Consider the following 19,160-nt stretch of genomic DNA (forward strand, 5'->3'; position numbering starts at 1 on the left):
CCATTGCTCTGTGTACAGCTGTGACCGTATCTTAACATTAACCCTTTCGTATTAAAAGCAAAGAAAAAAGAAAAAACAATGTAAGTTACCTCATATCTATTCTAAATTGAGCTCCTGTGTTTTTATTGATTGGAACAAACCTACTGTACTTCTTTTCTGGCTACACAGCTTCCTCACACTAGCGACTAAGTGAAAATTTAACTTGAAAATTTTTTTGGCTAAATATTTTAAGGTGCTAGGAAATATGACTGATTTTTTTAGGGTTTGAATCCCAGCAGCATCAAAAGAATCTTGTGTTTAGTTATGATAACTGTACATCACGCTTGGTTAAACGTGTCACTGAATTCTGTGGAATCGTACATCATAAATATATTAATGTTAAAATATTGTGTATAATAGCCTGCATTTCACGCTCATCTGAAATCTTTTGATGTGACACAAAAATGAATCACTGACAGCGAAAACTATGAAGTAGTGTAGTAGTGTGAATTCAGACATTTGTCTTCAATCCAGAGGACCACTGAGAGTTTAATATTTTTATTGGATGCTCTGAGTAGTACATTCCTGAAAGGAGGAGGAATACAAACTAAAAGGGCATTTAATCTGTTGAGGAATAGAAACCTCTTAAAAATCCAGCTTCGATAAACAAGCTCACCATTTGCCAAAACACAGGTTGTGCTGGTCAAACTGGTAGATCAACTAGTAAGATTTTTTATCTGTTGAGGAATAGAAACCAAACGTTTTCATTTCCAACCTTTAGATGACGTCATATGGAAACAACAATATAATCACCTGAATTGTAATAGTGTGTGAAGGAACATGAACTGTGTACACATTAAGTCACACTCCTTAAATATCTTATGACGCAAACAGGGCATGGTGCATAATTATAGCCTGCAGAAATAAAAAAATATGCTCTGTTTAACTCTAGTTTCGTTTCATCCACCAACACCACTTCCACAAAATTGAATCAGTGACACCGAAAACTATGAAGTCAATCCGGAGGACGACTGAGAGTTTAATAATTTTATTGGATGCTCTAAGTAGTAAGTTCCTGAAATGAGGAAGAATACAAACTAAGAGGAAAATAAGTGCTAAAAAGTGCAAGTGATATAAGATGAAACAAAACATGAAAATAAAAAAAAGTAAAAAAGCAAATGAAAATGAAAAAACAAAGAAACATGAATGGTTCAGTTCTATTCAACTTATTTGTATTTGTAGCCAGAAGGTAACAAAGACATGAGGGATCTCTGGGATAAGAGATGACCTGCCACATCACGGTCAACAAACCTGAGTGAACATGTGAGAGTGGGGGGAGAACAGTGTACAAATATCTCAGTTCAACAAAACAAATTAATTTCTGATGATCATCCATTGTGTGTATGTGATTTTTTTCTTGAAAATAGCTATGTTGCTTTCTCTAGGTAAATAAATTTCTGATATGACATATATATATATATATATATATATATATATATATATATATATATATATATATATATATATATATATATATATATATATATATATGTCAGCCCCATGTTTTTATACAAACACTGGTAAAATGTCCTGATCATTTTGTTGTATTTATATCTTTTCTAAACACATTCCTCGTTCCAAACAAATTTTATTAAGCCAAATTCGTCCAATCATTATCTAGAACTTTATTTATTATCTAGAACATTTAAACAACCTTTTTTTAGGGTTCAGCACTGCCCAGGGAATCATTTCTAGGTAATCTGTGTTTTTAAAATTTAGTTGCATTGGTAGAAATCCATCATTTATCCACCATTTTTTATATTAATTATTGTACTTAATAGCTATTGACCTCATGTACATGTCACTTGAACTGAATTAGATTAAGTCTAACCTCCAGAACCTCAAGAGTAAAAGAAAATTGAAGAGGTCTCTGGCTACACAACCTTTGAGAGCCCCTCTTTCCAAATGTACCGTCATGATTTCTCTGAGTATTGCACAGTCTCCCCTTAGGGTAAATTTGCTGGGACGTCCACTACTGGGGAGATTTGCAACTGTTTTCCACTTCTGAATAATGTTCCTTACTGTAGAATGATGGAACTTTAAATTGTGTGGAAATGGTTTGGCTTTATACTGTAACCCTTCCAAATTGAAAGGCAGAAATTGCTTCTCTAAGATTATTGTAGATGTCTTTTCTCATTGTCATTGTGTTAAACATCTGAACACTCCAGACTAGCAACCTGCTCAACTTGGACTTTTAAAGAGGTGGTCACACTTACTCATGATCAATAATTCAAGGGCATTCCATTAGCATTACCTGGCTGCTAATTAGCTTCTTTAATGTTATGGAAGCAATAAAATATAAATGTTTATTTTGAAATTTGTATTTGAGATTGCATGAGTGATGCACGGTCATGTGGTCACAGGTATAATATGAAGTGCTGTCATGCAAGCCTTGTAACGTGTAAGCGCAAAGGTAGAGCTGACATAATTTCCGTAATCTCTTTTGCGGAACGTGATAGCGATGAGAGGTATGATTTATCAGCTCTTCAGGAAAGTGTTAGAATATTGTTATACTAATCGGATAAAGAATTTCTGTGTTAACCATGATTATTTGTTAATTTTTCTCTTGATTTACGGTTAGTAATTCAAATGATGAACGTTGTAGCGTGTATAGTTATTTGTAGAATTATTTTGGGTAATGGCCGCCATTACACGTTTTGATAAGTTATGTTAAACAAAAAAGTGTTATAATTTTGTTTGATTGAAGATGCATGTTATTGTTAATGATCCATGAGCAGTTCCATGTATCTGAGTATTTTCTGTTAAATTAATATACATTGAGAGAGTATGTAATGATTGACAGGCACAGCTATACCAGAGATTCTCCATTTATTGTCTGATGGTGTCTGTTGTTTCAATACAGTGATGAGAGAACACAGAAGCTGAAAGTAAACCATATGACGATTGTGCAAACGTGTGGAGTCTCTTTATTTAAAAAAACACACAACGCAGAACAAACCCACTACATATATACTTAGTTTTTGACAGATGGAGTCTTTTAAAAATAAATAATGACATTGAGTAATATATGTTGCTGTTTATCTAAAGTGTATTAAACTTCAGATAAACAAGACCTACTAACAATCAGATGATTTCTTTGATATCCTGATAGGTAAATCCATTAAATTCCAAAAGGGTACACTATCTTTTTCACATTAATGATTATCATATGAATTGTATATCATATTGCTAATATTACTGTAGAGAAAGCCTACGCTCACAAAGATCACAGAGGTACTCCTCATTATCTACATAGGTCAGTGCTTTTGGAATGCTTATTGCATTTAACTGCTTAAAAATAAAAGCAGAAAATATGTTTTGTTTAACTCTAGTTTCGTTTCATCCACCAACACCACTTCCACAACGATGATGAGTATGAGTTCCTGAAATGGCTACACAACCTCTGAGAGCCACTCTTTCCAAATTTACTGTCATGATTTCTCTGAGCATTGCACGGTCTCCCCTTAGGGTAAATTTGCTGGGATGTCCACTACTGGGGAGATTTGCAACTGTTTTCCACTTCTGAATAATGTTCCTTAATGTAGAATGATGGAACTTTAAATTGTGTGGAAATGGTTTGGCTTTATACTGTAACCCTTCCAAATTGAAAGGCAGAAATTGCTTCTCTAAGATTATTGTAGATGTCTTTTCTCATTGTCATTGTGTTAAACATCTGAAAGCTCCAGACTAGCAACCTGCTCAAGCTTGGACTTTTAAAGAGGTGGTCACACTTACTCATGATCAATAATTCAAGGGCATTCGATTAGCATCACCTGGCTGCTAATTAGCTTCTTAAGTGTTATGGAAGCAATAAAATATAAATGTTTATTTTGAAATTTGTATTTGAGATTGCATGAGTGATGCACGGTTATGTGGTCACAGGTATAATATGAAGTGCTGTCATGCAAGTGTTGTAACGTGTAAGTGCGAAGGTAGAGCTGACATAATTTCCGTAATCTCTTTTGCGGAACGTGATAGCGATGAGAGGTATGATTTATCAGCTCTTCGGGAAAGTGTTAGAATAATATTATACTCTAATCGGATAAAGAATTTCTGTATTAACCATGATTATTTGTTAATTTTTCTCTTGATTTACGGTTAGTAATTCAAATGCTGAATGTTGTAGCATGTATAGTTATTTGTAGAATTATTTCGGGTAATGGCCGCCATTACACATTCAGCATTCTTTTGAAAAGTTAAGTTAAAAAAAAAGTGTTATAAATTTGATTGATTGAAGATGCATGTTATTGTTAATGATCCATGAGCGGTTCCATGTATCTGAGTATTTTCTGTTAAATTAATATACATTGAGAGAGTATGTAATGATTGACAGGCACGGCTATACCAGAGATTCTCCATTTATTGTCTGATGGTGTCTGTTGTTTCAATACAGGTATGTAAATGGATCAGTATAGTATTTTTTTTCTGTATTTTTCTTTCTTTTAATATTATATTGTTATTATACTTTAGAAATTTTCAATGTATATTGTAAGCTCTCTTTTGCAGAACGTGATAGCGATGAGAGGCACAGCTAGACCAGAGATCCTCCATTTATTGTGTGATGGTGTCTGTTCTTTCAATACAGTTGTAACTGACAGAGAAGTCAGTTTATATTTAATAATTTTGTCATTAATGTTTTGTTAAAGAACTTTTCATTTTGAAACTGTTTAACCAGAGTTGTTTAAATAGAGACTTTTATTATGAAAAGCTCAGAGCGACTCAGGTAGAAAGATGTCTGCACCACATGGAAAGATGAAGCGTTTTTACATTTAAATGTTTATATTTTATTCATCTGGAGTTAAAAAGGACAGCAGATGCAAGATTAAGTTCTCCTTTGGTAATAAGCAGCCAATGAATTCTCACGGCATCCTAAGTTGGAAGCAGTCAATAAATAGCCTGTCATCAGAGAATCCTTGTGCTCGTGAAATTACTGGGGGGAGCTACAACAGTGATGAGAGAACACAGAAGCTAAAATTAAACTATATGAAGATTGTATAAACGTGTGGAGTTTCTTTATTTAAAAACACACACAACGCAGAAAACACCCACTACATATATACTTAGTTTTTGACAGATGGAGTCTTTTAAAAATAAATAATGACATTGAGTAATATATGTTGGTGTTTATCTGAAGTGTATTGAACTTCAGATAAACAAGACCTACTAACAATCAGATGATTTCTTTGATATCCTGATAGGTAAATCCATTAAATTCCAAAAGGGTACACTATCTTTTTCACATTAATGATTATCATATGAATTGTATATCATATTGCTAATATTACTGTAGAGAAAGCCTACGCTCACAAAGATCACCGAGGTACTCCTCATTATCTACATAGGTCAGCGCTTTTGGAATGCTTATTGCATTTAACTGCTTAAAAATCCAGCTTCGATAAACAAACTCACCATTTGCCCAAACACAGGTGGTGCTGGTCAAACTGGTAGATCAACTAGTAAGATTTTTTTATCTGTTGAGGAATAGAAACCAAACGTTTTCATTTCCAACCTTCAGATTACATCATATGGAATCAACAATAAAATCACCTGAATTGTAATAGTACTTGAAGTGAAATGTCATTATCAAGTCACACTCCTGTTAGATATTTTATGAAGCAAACAGGGCATGGTGCATAATTATAGCCTGTAGAAATAAAAGCAGAAAATATGTTTCGTTTAACTCTAGTTTCGTTTCATCCACCAACACCAATTCCACAATGATGAGTATGAGTTCCTGAAATGAGGAAGAATACAAACTAAGAGGAAAATAAGTGCTAAAAAGTGCAAGTGATATAAGATAAAACAAAACTGAAAGAAAATTGAAAAAGTAACAAAGAAAATGAAAAAACAAAGTAACATGAATGGTTCAGTTCTATTCAACTTATTTATATTTATAGCCAGAAGGTAACAAAGACATGAGGGATCTCTGGGATAAGAGATGACCTGCCATATCACTGTCAACAAACCTGAGTGAACATGTGAGAGTGGGGGGAGAACAGTGTACAAATATCTCGGTTCAACAAAACAAATTAATTTCTAATGATCATGCATTGTGTGTATGTGATTTTTTCTTGAGAATAGCTATGTTGCTTTCTCTAGGTAAATTAATTTCTGAAACAACATGTCATATATGGTACTGGCACTGGCACTGGCACTGCCCAGGGAATCATTTCTAGGCAATCTGTGTTTTTAAATTTAGTTGCATTGGTAGAAATCCATCATTCATCCACCATTTATTATATTAATTATTGTACTTAATTGATATTGCCCTCATTTACATGTCACTTGAACTGAATTAGATTAAGCCAAACCTCCAGAACCTCAAGAGTAAAAGAAAATTGAAGAGGTCTCTGGCTACACAACCTCTGAGAGCCCCTCTTTCCAAATGCACAGTCATGAACTTTACATTTAATTGATTTCTCTGAGCATTGCACAGTCTGCTCTTAGGGTAAATTTGCTTTACTGTTTTCCACTTCTGAATAATGTTCTTCACTGTAGAATGATGGACTTTAAATTGTGTGGAAATCCTCTGAATCTCTGCATTTAAGCTCATGACTGCACAGATAACACACACAAAGCGCTTACCTTACCCCTGCAATGGGATATCATTAATCTTTCCCAGCTGTTTAGCACTTTTCTTCCCATCTACAGTGCCTTCATCTATCTTCAGACATTCCATATAACAAGTGATGGCTTCAGGTAGGGATCTCCTTCTGTACTGCTGAAACTGCCAGTAAGAGAGGTACACCTGCTGTAGGTATTCGTTTTTCTCTTTAGCTTTATGCAGAGTTTGCTGAAACATCTCTTCTGCACGATCAAGATCCCCATCCTCGCTGTACTGATTTGCCAGCTCAATCATAGCTGTAATGAAGCCAGGCTTTAGTTCGGTGGTCTTGTCTAAATAATAAATGCACTGACTTCGACTCCTCTGAATCTCAGCACCAGCACTAGGTGAGTTTTGACTTCCTTAAAGCTGCAAAGTAATTGCTTTTTTCTTGTAGCAGAGAGCAAGCTGATGGTGTATGAAAGCTGATGTGGGTGACTTCTCTAAAACTCTTTTTAGCAGTGCAATGGACCTCTCCACTGAGCCATAGATCCCCAAAAATTTCCCCACATATCGAATGACATTAGGAGCATTAGGAGAACCCTCCAGAGCTTCTTCCACCAAACTCTCCGCTTCATTGTACTCTTTGGCTTCACCAAGTCTTACTGCTAAGAGAGCTTTAAGCTCATCATTATCCGGGTTTGTGTCTATGGCCTGACGCAGTTGGTTAATTGTTCTTACACTAGGACACTGTGTTTCTGTTCTGTGGAGCACAAAAGCATAACCACAATTCCATTCAGCATTCATATGCTCCAGCTCCAAAACCTTCTCAAAGCACTCTTTTGCCTGGTTGTAGTACTTGCGAGACAACTTGAAGTAGGCCCAGGCCTTTTCTCCAAGCACTTGATGACAAAGACCCAAAGTTGAATCTGGCAATTCCTGTACAATACTTCTGATCTTCTCCAGGTAACTCTCACATTCACTAAAGCACTTCAACTGGTACTGCAACCAGGCTAAATTCCCATAGGGCACTATGAGCCACTTGTCACAGTCATCCAGCCTGCTCTCTTTAGTGAGCTCTACACACTTCTGCAGGTAGCCAAGTGCGTCTTGAGAAGACCCCAGGAGATGCTTAACATATCCCAAAGAGTTGTATGTCTGTGCAAGTCCTGCTTTCTCGCCAAGGTTAAAGTCGGCATGTTGTTCAAGCCTGTTTAAAAGATCTGTAAGATCCAGCTCTTCTTTTTTCAGCTTCCAGGTGAAGTGACATTCAAGCTTGTGAAGTTCTGCCTGGAGAAGTGTGGCTTCTGTTAGACTGTAACACAGAAGCAGCAAACCCCTTAATCCAGTATTGTAAAGTTATTCAGTGTCTCACACACACCATCTCGTGACCGACTATTTTCTTTCTAGTTATTGTCAAGTCAAGTCAAGTCAAGTTTATTTGTATAGCGCTTTTCACAACAGACATTGTCTCAAAGCAGCTTTACACAAATCAACAGTGATGGTGAATGGTGTGCATTTGTCCCTGATGAGCAAGCCGTGGCGACTGTGGCAAGGAAAAACTCCCTTAGATGTTATGAGGAAGAAACCTTGAGAGGAACCAGACTCAAAAGGGGAACCCATCCTCATCTGGGTGACATCAAGAGTTTGATCAACAATACAGAACACTGGAGAGTGAGAACTAACATGATTACTGGAGTATAAGATTATAAGTAATGTTCTTTCTGCAGTCTTAAACAGTGTATATGGTTAGTAGCTCCGAGTTTTATAAGCTCAGCATTTGTGATCACCACAGATCCAGCATCAGCTTCTCCATGCCAGAGCCTTTAAACACTCCAGGAGGTCCAATGTCAAAACTCCACACATGTAGCGGGATCCAAATGGCACTGGTACGTCTCTAGATGGTTCAGGATGTTTGTGAGTTCGGCATCTACTTCTTTAAAGGTCCGTAATCATCACGAGGTGGGAGGTGACTGGAGCTGGAGCAACCTCAGGATGCCTCGGGATGGGGAGAGAAAGAGAAGCAGTGGAGAGGAATTAGCGTAGCTGCTGTTCATGATATTAACAGCACAAGTTGATAATGTGCATGTGATCAGATGTTCTGGAGCACAAGGTTATGATGTGATGTGTGTTATGTGTAGGCTTTGCTAAAAGATACGTTTTAATCTACACTTAAATTGGGTGAGTGTGTCTGAGCCCCGAACACCGTCAGGAAGACTATTCCAGAGTTTAGGAGCTAAATGTGAAAATGCTCTACCACCTTTAGTGGACTTTGCTATTCTAGGAACTACTAGAAGCCCAGAGTTTTGAGATCTCAGGGAGCGTGGCGGATTGTAGCGTGTTAAAAGACTGGATAGATACACGGGAGCCAAACCATTTAGTGCTTTATAAGTGAGAAGTAATAGTTTGTAGTCTATTCGAAACTTAACAGGAAGCCAATGTAGGGACGATAAGATCGGGGTTATGTGATCATATTTTTTTGACCTTGTAAGAACTCTGGCTGCTGCATTCTGGACGCATTGTAACGCTTACCTCATTGTGGTCATCTGCTGCAATCCGGAATACAATTACCAGAAAGTGAATGACTATGAAACAGTGAGGAACCTAGAAATCTGAAGCATTTCCTGGATTAAAATGATGCTTGTGTAATCATGTGTTCGGTGGAAATCGAAACTTAGAGAAGCTCATGGGCGTGTAGTTAAAGACCAACAGCATATTTATAATGAAAACGGCGAGTTTGGAGTTTAGTGAGTGGAAACACCACAAATCGCTAACATGTGTGTGTGTTTGGTGTGTATATATAATGTTTGTTTTGTTTATTTTGTTTATTATTATCTAGATTTTACATTTCGGTGACGCGTGTCTGGTAGCGTGGCCGAGCGGTCTAAGGCGCTGGATTAAGGCTCCAGTCTCTTCGGGGGCGTGGGTTCGAATCCCACCGCTGCCAATTAGGTTTTTCTACATATCCATCCTCAAATGTGGACTTCAGTAAAGATACATAAAGAAGTGTGTGTTCTGATCAAGACATTACAAGCCTATTTTTTACACTTTGACATTTCTGGATTGTCAGAAAGGAATGATTGAGACTATTACCAAATTATTATAATCTATTTGATTTCAGTTTACAAATGACAATAAAGAATTTAAAGTGAAATCATTTTTCAAAATTTACAACATTACAATGTGTGTGTTCGCATGTGTGAAAATTTTAGGGAAAGTCTGAATTAAATCAATTTTACACTTTCACATTTCCTCTCTCCATATACAACCTGAACCATAAACATGCTTTGAGTATTTAAAATATATTTAAATATAACGAAACATATTCACATGATTTGAACAAATTTTATTTTCATTTGGTTGCAGAAGAACATGCATTAATATTACACATTAGAACATTAATATGCAGCCTTCATAAATGTGCAAAATATATTCACAGTTTTAAAAGACTTGAGATTTTGAGATCAGCAGTGTGAGGATTTAGTAAATTACATTCACTTATCAAGACAAACAACAAAAAACTTATTATTTATCTGGATTCTGCTGCTTTTCTAATTCGTATTAATCTCTAATTTTTTATCCTGCTTACTGCCTTAGCACAGACAAAGCTTCCTGCTTCTTTATTCTCCTCAGTAATCATGTCAGTGTGTTTTCCACTCTTAACACATTTAGTGTTGTAAAACTGAATTGTATTAAGGCGTGAGAGTGCACTGAGAGTGTGTCCATGTACATCTTAACAAAGTGCTGTGTTTGGTACATCCACACATTGAAAATAAGATTACAGATGCTACACTGTTAACATTAAATATCATGAATAATAAATGAGTATATAGATATTTGGCTGTGTATCATACTTCATATTGCTAATATTACTGTAGAGAAAGCCTAAGCTCACAAAGATCACTGAGGTACTCCTCATTATCTACATAGGTCAACGCTTTCTCAAAGCACTCTATGGCTTGTTGTTTTTCTCCTCGTTCCTTATGAATGATTCCAAGTATTCCAAAGGCCTCTCCATCATTTGGGTTATTGCCAATTCTTCTCTCTGCAATCTGTCTCAGACTTTTAGCACTTTTTTTCCCTTCAAATTGATTTGGATTTATCTTTAGACATTCAATGTAATGTTTGATGGCAGCAGGCTCACATCTCATAACGTACTGCTGAAATTCTGCATAAAACACATGAACAGCCTGGTAGTTGTCTTTTTTCTCTTTGGCTGCTTGAAATGCCTTCTGAAACATTTCTTCTGCTCTTGATATATCCCGATTAAACCCATATTGCAAGGCCAATTCAGCCATGGCTAGAATGAAGCGGGTTTTCAATTTGATTGCCATCTCTAAATGGTAGATGCATTGCTCTTGAGCTCGTTTCATTTCAGCTCCTTTTGTGTGGTGGCTTCCTGCCTGCTTCAGCTTCATAATCTTTTGTTTATAGCAGAGCCCCAGCTGATGGTATATAAAAGCTGTGTTTGACACTTTCTCTAATGCTTTCTTTAGCAGGGCAATGGACCTGTCCACAGATCCTGCATTCCGTAAATACTTTCCAACATAGCGAATCACATGTGGGTGTTCTGGAGACCTCTCTAAGGCTTGCTCTACTAGGCTCTCTGCCTCACTGTACTTCTTGAAAACAGCCAATCTCAGAGCAAGCAGAACTTTAAGAACATCATCATCTGGGTTAGTAGCTATAGCTCGTCTAAGTTGATTAACAGCATCTGAAGTTTCTGGTGCACATCCTATTCCCACAATCTCTGTCCGATACAGAGCAATGGCAAGGCCGGAGTTCCATTCAGCCTCCTCAGGGACCAGATCCAGGGCCTTTTTAAAGCATTCTTTTGCCCTTTCATAATATTTGAGTGAAAACCTAAGGAATGTCCATCCTTTTTCTCCAAGCACCTCAGCATATGGGACAGATGGATATTTCTCTTTAATCTCCCTCAGCTTATTTAGGTACATTTCACACTCTGCAAAGTTTCCCATATAATAGTATAACCATGCAAGGTCTCCATAGGCAACAACAAGCAGCTTATCAGAGTCTTTTCCATGAGCCTTAATGAGTTCTACAGATTTCTCAAAGTTGCTGAGAGCCTCAGTATTGGAGCCTTGTAGAAACTTCACAAATCCCATACAGCTGTGTGTACGTGCAGCTCTTGCCTCCTTTCCGAGATCCAGGCTAAACTGTTCTTCTAATCTGTTCAGAAGGTAATTGAGATCTACTTCATTATTATTCAGAGCCCAGGTGAAATGGCATTCTTGCTGAAGAAGTCTGGCTTTTAAATCTGTGCCTTGAGTTGAACTGGTAGAGAAAGAAAATGAATTAACCTGATTAAAACGTGTTTAAAAATATTAATATCATCATAAGGTACATCATAATATCATTTGTACCTTTAGTATATTTTGTAGACTTCTGGTCAGTAACATAATGCGTGTAATTTCAGAATATGTGCTTCTGAATCACATATTAGAGGGGAAAATTATTACGAGTTTGGATAAAGTGGGTTTATATGTCATTCTGTATTGTAATCGAGCTAATTTTTAACTCTCCACCCATTGGACCACCATGGACACGCCCTTCCACGAAAACTCTAGATCTTCGCAATTTAACATTGCAATGGCGTTTAGATTATGCCTACCGAATTTGGTGTTGATCTGAACAAATCTCAACTGTTATCCCCATGGTGAGTCATTGAAATTTGTCACAGCGCCATAGACACACCCTTTAACGCACGCTCAAGATCTTCACAATTCACTAGCGCAAAGGTCTTAAGATAAGACTGGCCAAAAAAATAGGGGATGGCAGTACATTTCTAGGAGTAGTTCATTGCACAGTAAAACAGGACACTTCCTGTTGCCAGCAGGTGGCCTATAAATATTACTAAATATGGAAATGTAGATCTGATCAGATCAGGAGTCTTATGAATCATGTGAAGTTTGGGGCAAATTGGACATTGTATGTCCGAGTCATTGCAACTTCCGTTTTCATGGCGAATCGTCGAAATTTGTCAGACCATCAAGGACACGCCCTTTGACAAAAACTCTAGATCTTCGCAATTTAACATTGCAAAGGCCTTTAGATTATGTCTGCCAAATTTGGTGTTGATCTGAAGAAATCTCTAGGAGGAGTTGGTTAAAGTACGACATGTGCGAATGGCAAAATCGACCAAAAATTTGCTCATACAATTAAAAATACCCGACTTCCTGTTGGGTATCGGATTTTGTACCAAGAGACTTTTGTAGGTCTTAGTGTGTTACGTGTGTGTACCGATTTTCAGACATGTACGTGAAACATAGCTCAAGCCAGACACCGTTGAACGTGTACAGGTGGCGCTACTGAGCCGGTTCTGCCACATCCACTTTCGAGGAACATGGTGTACCTAATCTTTCGACTTTTTTCTCTTTGCGCGCAAGGTTTTGTGAGTTTTCGAGCGATTTAAAAATTAATAATGATAAGAAGAAAAAAAAAAAGAAACGACACAATTACAATAGGGTCCTACGCACCATCGGTGCTCGGGCCCTAAAAAGTTCATAGGTTTTAGAGTCCCTAATCTGCAAACCTGCATATCAGGATATAAAACCCCATAAGACCCAGAGTCTTTTCAACATCAGAAGTCGTTATAACAATTTGATTTTATTTTAAGCACTTTTGTACATCGCTCTGGACAAGGGCGTCTGCTAAATGTCACAAATGTAAATGTAAATTTTCTATTTTATTATTATAATTTTGTTTCATAATTTAATAATAACATAACTATAGTAATTCGTCCTCATGGCTGTACTATGTACATGTAGCCATTTTCTATAGGTAAACTACATTTACATTATGTATTAGATAGAGACATACTAACAAGACTACTCTTTTCCCAACTTTATGGTGTGATTGATCAACTTTATTCCCCTGTAGTTACTGAAGGTCTGCACATCTCCCTTGTTCTTAAAAACCAGTACCAGCTCACTCCTTCTCCATTCCTCAGGCATCCTCTCACCTTCCAAAATCTTGCTGAACAACCTGGTTAGAAACTCCACTGCCATCTCTCCTAAACATCTCCATGATTTTACCTGTTCCAACCGACTTTCCGCTCTTCATCCTCTTAATCGCTGCTCTCACTTCCTCCTTACTAATCATGTCCACTTCCTTGCAATTACTCTTGCGTTAATGTTATAAAAACAGACTGAATATACAAAAGTACGTCTACAGTATGATATCACTTACCTCATGGTGATCAGTCTGGGTGATGTGGAATCGGTCTTTCACCCTGGAGAGGACTATATAGTGGCACGGATATGAGCGGTGTTATTCTCCGCCCATGCATTTAATCTGTTGAGTAATAGAGACCGAAAGTTTTCATTTCCAAATTTCAGATGACGTCATATGGAAACAACAATATAATCGCCTGAATTGTAATAGTACGTGGAGGGAAATGAAGTGTCAATATCAGGTAATACTCCTGTTATATGACCTGATAATTATAGCCTGTAGAAATAAAAGCAAAAAAAAAAAAAAAAAACATGTTAGTTTAACTCTAGTTTCGTTTCATCCTCCAAGACCACTTCTAGTCATTTCCCTATTGTTACTCCATGGCTCTGTGTACAGCTGTCATCGTATCTTAGCATTAACCTTTTCATATTACTTGAAAAAAAGAAAAATAAATAACAATGTAAGTTACCTCATATCTATTCTGAAGTAAGATTTTCTTGTGTTTTTATTGATGGGAACAAACCTACTGTACCTCTTTTCTGGCTACACAGCTTTCTCACACCAGCAACCAAGTGAAAATTAAAGTTTACTTTTTTGGTAAAATGGTTTAAGGTGCTAGGTTTCATGACTCTGATTCTTTGGGGTTTGAATCCCAGCAGCATGAAATGAATCTTGTGTTTAGTTATGATAACTGTACATCCCGCTTGGTTAAACTTGTCACTGAATTCTGTGTAATCATGTACATCATAAATATGTTAATGTTAAAATATTATGTATAAAAACCTGCATTTCACACTCATCTGAAATTTTTTGATGTGACACAAAATGAATCAGTGACACGAAAACTATGAAGTAGTGTAGTAGTGTGATTTCAGACATTTGTCTTCAATCCGCAGGACCACTGAGAGTTTAATAATTTTATTGGATGCTTTGACTAGTACATCCCTGAAAGGAGGAAAAACACAAACTAATACAGTAGTGCATTTAAACTGTTGAGGAATAGAAACCGAAAGTTTTCATTTCCAAACTTCAGATGACGTCATATGGAAACAACAATATAATCGCCTGAATTGTAATAGTACGTGAAAGGAAATGAAGTGTCAATATCAGATCATACTCCTGTTATATATTTTTTGAAGCAAACAGGACATGGTGCATAATTATAGCCTGTAGAAATAAAAGCAAAAAATATGCTTCGTTTAACTCTAGTTTCGTTTCATCCTCCAACACCACTTCCACAAAAAATCATGGTGGGCTCTAAGTGGGACCCGTATAGGTGTTCTTTATATGGGCTCATTTGGGTCTCAAATGGGTGTTAAATATGGGGCCAAAGTGGGCTACAAAAAGGACCCTTATGAGGCCCACATGACTCAATCATGGGTCAACCAACAAATGGCCACTTTATGGGGTTGTTGTGGGACCACAGTGGGTAAGAATTGGGTCCCTTTATTAATTTCATCATTGATTTTTGTGGGTGAACTTAATGTGTTACTATGGAAAATCCACTGTCAAACCATTTCAAACCTCATTTGCAATGTAAAACTGTGCCTGACCAAACAAAGAACTCTTAATATTAGTTGATTTGATGTGCTGCTCTATGTTTAAAATTACATGGTTGAGTATTTGAACTGTGAAAAATAAATGACTTCAACTCAAAATGTGTAAATCACATTTAATCCAAATTAATTCAAGTAAACAAAAAACAGGAATAACAGATTTACTGAGTAAAATAGTTCACTGGTAGGTCAATGCAGATTCCTCAGCTGCACACCTACAAAACAGTAAAGAAAGAGAAGACAGAAAAGGCATTTTAATACATTTTAAAATACTACCATTCACAGCAGCATCTAAAATAACATGCATCAATATAATTAAGAAATATCCTAGAATCTCATCAGTGAATTGTTCCCACTTCTGCCTCGCACAGTAATAACTTATGCCGGGGGACCAGTCATGAAATCCAAAACTTATGAATGTAACAATTAAAATATCAACCTTGCGTCTGAGCTTTTCTCTTAAACGAATATTTGGCCAATGCCAGTGATTAGAACAATGATTCTGATCAGCTGAAAGATGTAGGTCACACTTAGGATCACGATGATCCTAAGTGTATAAAAAAATTTATAGAGAAATTTTTAAGTCAATAATGAAAAATCTCTCTGCAGTAAAGACTACATTTTAGACTGTGTACAGAGGGACTATCGAGAGCATTGCACTTGGAATTGCACCGTCTTGGATTGCAAAACCCTACAGCGGATAGTGAGGATGTTTAGACTGTGTAACAGTTTCTTTCCACAAGCCATGAGACTCCTCAACATGAAGGTACTGGTATCACACACACACACACACACACACACACACACACACACACACACACACACACACACACACACAAACACACACAAACACACAACAGAAATGTTTTAATTTTTTTATCTATATATATATATTTAGTTTTTTTTTCTGGTTGGTGGACACCACAGGTACCTACACAGCGACGTTCTTTCTCAGTGGCTTTGCACTCATCTCCAGCGCTCTCCTGCTGTGTACCATCACTGTGGTCCGTCACTGCCAGAGAATTCAGAAGAACTCGCTAAGCAAAGTCTCCACACCAGATGCATGTGAAGGCAAACAGGCAGAGTTTTATACTGCAAAAATCTTATAGTGTTGGACCTATTGGTTATATCATCTGTATTGTTTTATTTTTGTTAAAAAAGCAAAAACAATACAAAACAAAAAAACAGGTGCATAAACTTCAGTAGTTAGTGGGGGGAAAAAGGAAATTTGTAGCAGTAATAGCAAATTTTTACAGTCTGAAATTCGGTTAATGTGCCCTTTCTATCTGGCAACTTTCTGTTAGAAAGCATTTCATTCGTAGATTGTAAATGAAAAGTTCAAAACAGAAAAGGTGAGTTAGAGTTGGAGCATATTGCATCGTTTGTTTGTTTTGTTTTTTCGTTTGTTTTTGTAAAGTGTTTATCCAAAAGTGCTGTATAACTTGAGAATGTGTTTGTTGTGTTTTTCTCTCTAGTATGTCTAGTATCTCACATGTACTGTGGTTAAAAATATCAGCGTCATAATTTTTCTATGAATCAGCTTGGAAGAGAAATTAATGCCACTAGAGGGCAGTGCTGATTCAACTCACTCCAAACTTGAACAAGTACTGGAAGCTGATATGTCAGTGTTCATATCAAGTACATTGACAGAAGATAAAGGTTAAGTGACCATCTTATAAGATATATTTACATATCATCTTTATTTGATGAAAGAAAAAAGTTACAATGTCTTTTACAATAAACATGTTTTAAACTAAATAATGATTAATTAAAGATTAGCCCAGTGACATAAAAATTGTCTGTACTGATCTTGAATAAACATTTTATTCCTGTTTGCGTAATAAAGGGTACTTGTTTAATACTTTATATTGCTCCCATCTTTAAACAAAGAATTATTGTTTTACTCAAGTAGAATATACAAAAATTACTGGTAAATCATGACTCAGAATGCAATTCTGCTCTTGTATCAGAATGCAAATGATCCTGCTTTAAATGCACAGAATAGTTAGATATTCATAAATACTAGTATTTTGCAGAATGTCTTCAGCCTCCTATGGTCCTGCATTTCTCTCTTCTTTACTCACAGGGATCCTCAAGTCTTTCCTGCTCCCAGGGCTTTTAGATGAACGTTTATCATTAATCTTTCCCAGCTGTTTAGCACTTTTCTTCCCATCTACAGTGCCTTCATCTATCTTCAGACATTCCATATAACAAGTGATGGCTTCAGGTAGGGATCTCCTACTGTACTGCTGAAACTGCCCGTAAGAGAGGTACACCTGCTGTAGGTATTCATTTTTCTCTTTAGCTTTATGCAGAGTTTGCTGAAACATCTCTTCTGCACGATCAAGATCCCCATCCTCGCCGTACTGATTTGCCAGCTCAATCATAGCTGTAATGAAGCCAGGCTTTAGTTCGGTGGTCTTGTCTAAATAATAAATGCACTGAATTCGACTCCTCTGAATCTCAGCACCAGCACTAGGTGAGTTTTGAGTTCATTCACGCTGCAAAGTAATTGCTTTTCTCTTGTAGCAGAGAGCAAGCTGATGGTGTATGAAAGCTGATGTGGGTGACTTCTCTAAAACTCTTTTTAGCAGTGCAATGGACCTCTCCACTGAGCCATAGATCCTCAAAAATTTTTCCACATATCGAATGACATTAGGAGCATTAGGAGAACCCTCCAGAGCTTCTTCCACCAAACTCTCCCCTTCATTGTACTCTTAGGCTTCACCAAGTCTTACTGCTAAGAGAGCTTTAAGCTCATCATTATCTGGGTTTGTGTCTATGGCCTGACGCAGTTGGTTAATTGTTCTTACACTAGGACACTGTGTTTCTGTTCTGTGGAGCACAAAAGCATAACCACAATTCCATTCAGCATTCATATGCTCCAGCTCCAAAACCTTCTCAAAGCACTCTTTTGCCTGGTTGTAGTACTTGCGAGAGAACTTGAAGTAGGCCCAGGCCTTTTCTCCAAGCACTTGATGACAAAGACCCAAAGATGAATCTGGCAATTCCTGTACAATACTTGATCTTCTCCAGGTAACTCTCACATTCACTAAAGCACTTCAACTGGTACTGCAACCAGGCTAAATTCCCATAGGGCACTATGAGCCACTTGTCACAGTCATCCAGCCTGCTCTCTTTAGTGAGCTCTACACACTTCTGCAGGTAGCCAAGTGCGTCTTGAGAAGACCCCAGGAGATGCTTAACATATCCCAAAGAGTTGTATGTCTGTGCAAGTCCTGCTTTCTCGCCAAGGTTAAAGTCGGCATGTTGTTCAAGCCTGTTTAAAAGATCTGTAAGATCCAGCTCTTCTTTTTTCAGCTTCCAGGTGAAGTGACATTCAAGCTTGTGAAGTTCTGCCTGGAGAAGTGTGGCTTCTGTTAGACTGTAACACAGAAGCAGCAAACCCCTTAATCCAGTATTGTAAAGTTATTCAGTGTCTCACACACACCATCTCGTGACCGACTATTTTCTTTCTAGTTATTGTAACGCTTACCTCATTGTGGTCATCTGCTGCAATCCGGAATACAATTACCAGAAAGTGAATGACTATGAAACAGTGAGGAACCTAGAAATCTGAAGCATTTCCTGGATTAAAATGATGCTTGTGTAATCATGTGTTCGGTGGAAATCGAAACTTAGGGAAGCTCATGGGCGTGTAGTTAAAGACCAACAGCATATTTATAATGAAAACGGCGAGTTTGGAGTTTAGTGCGTGGAAACACCACAAATCGCTAACATGTGTGTGTGTTTGGTGTGTATATATAATGTTTGTTTTGTTTATTTTGTTTATTATTATCTAGAGTTTACATTTCGGTGACGTGTGA

At 37.1% G+C, this 19,160-nt stretch overlaps 1 protein-coding gene, 1 long non-coding RNA gene, 1 other non-coding gene and 2 pseudogenes across 4 annotated transcripts; 2 read left to right on the top strand and 3 right to left on the bottom strand.

The window, feature by feature from the left end:
- Positions 1–1,541: 1,541 nt before the first annotated feature.
- On the bottom strand, positions 1,542–9,773 carry LOC124389079 (annotated as a pseudogene).
- On the top strand, positions 6,676–17,691 carry LOC124389080. Its single transcript, XR_006926508.1, has 4 exons — positions 6,676–6,738; positions 6,817–6,990; positions 16,261–17,560; positions 17,639–17,691. It is a non-coding gene; the product is annotated as an uncharacterized LOC124389080 (long non-coding RNA).
- On the top strand, positions 9,449–9,530 carry trnal-aag. Its single transcript has one exon. It is a non-coding gene; the product is annotated as a tRNA-Leu (tRNA).
- On the bottom strand, positions 9,909–14,028 carry LOC124389073 (interferon-induced protein with tetratricopeptide repeats 5-like). Of its 2 annotated transcripts, none has more exons than XM_046854302.1 (2): positions 13,793–14,028; positions 9,909–11,878 (listed from the first exon to the last, which is right to left on the bottom strand). In XM_046854302.1, exons 1-2 carry the CDS (start codon positions 13,795–13,797, stop codon positions 10,453–10,455), a joined length of 1,431 nt encoding a protein of 476 aa, XP_046710258.1. In that variant the 5' UTR covers positions 13,798–14,028; the 3' UTR covers positions 9,909–10,452. The 2 variants fall into 2 exon arrangements, with proteins under 2 accessions (XP_046710258.1, XP_046710257.1); XM_046854301.1 differs by lacking the exon at positions 13,793–14,028 and adding an exon at positions 13,566–13,786.
- Positions 17,385–19,160, bottom strand: LOC124389078 (annotated as a pseudogene).

Source organism: Silurus meridionalis, chromosome 7 (assembly GCF_014805685.1).
Source record: "Silurus meridionalis isolate SWU-2019-XX chromosome 7, ASM1480568v1, whole genome shotgun sequence".
Lineage (NCBI taxonomy): Eukaryota > Metazoa > Chordata > Actinopteri > Siluriformes > Siluridae > Silurus > Silurus meridionalis.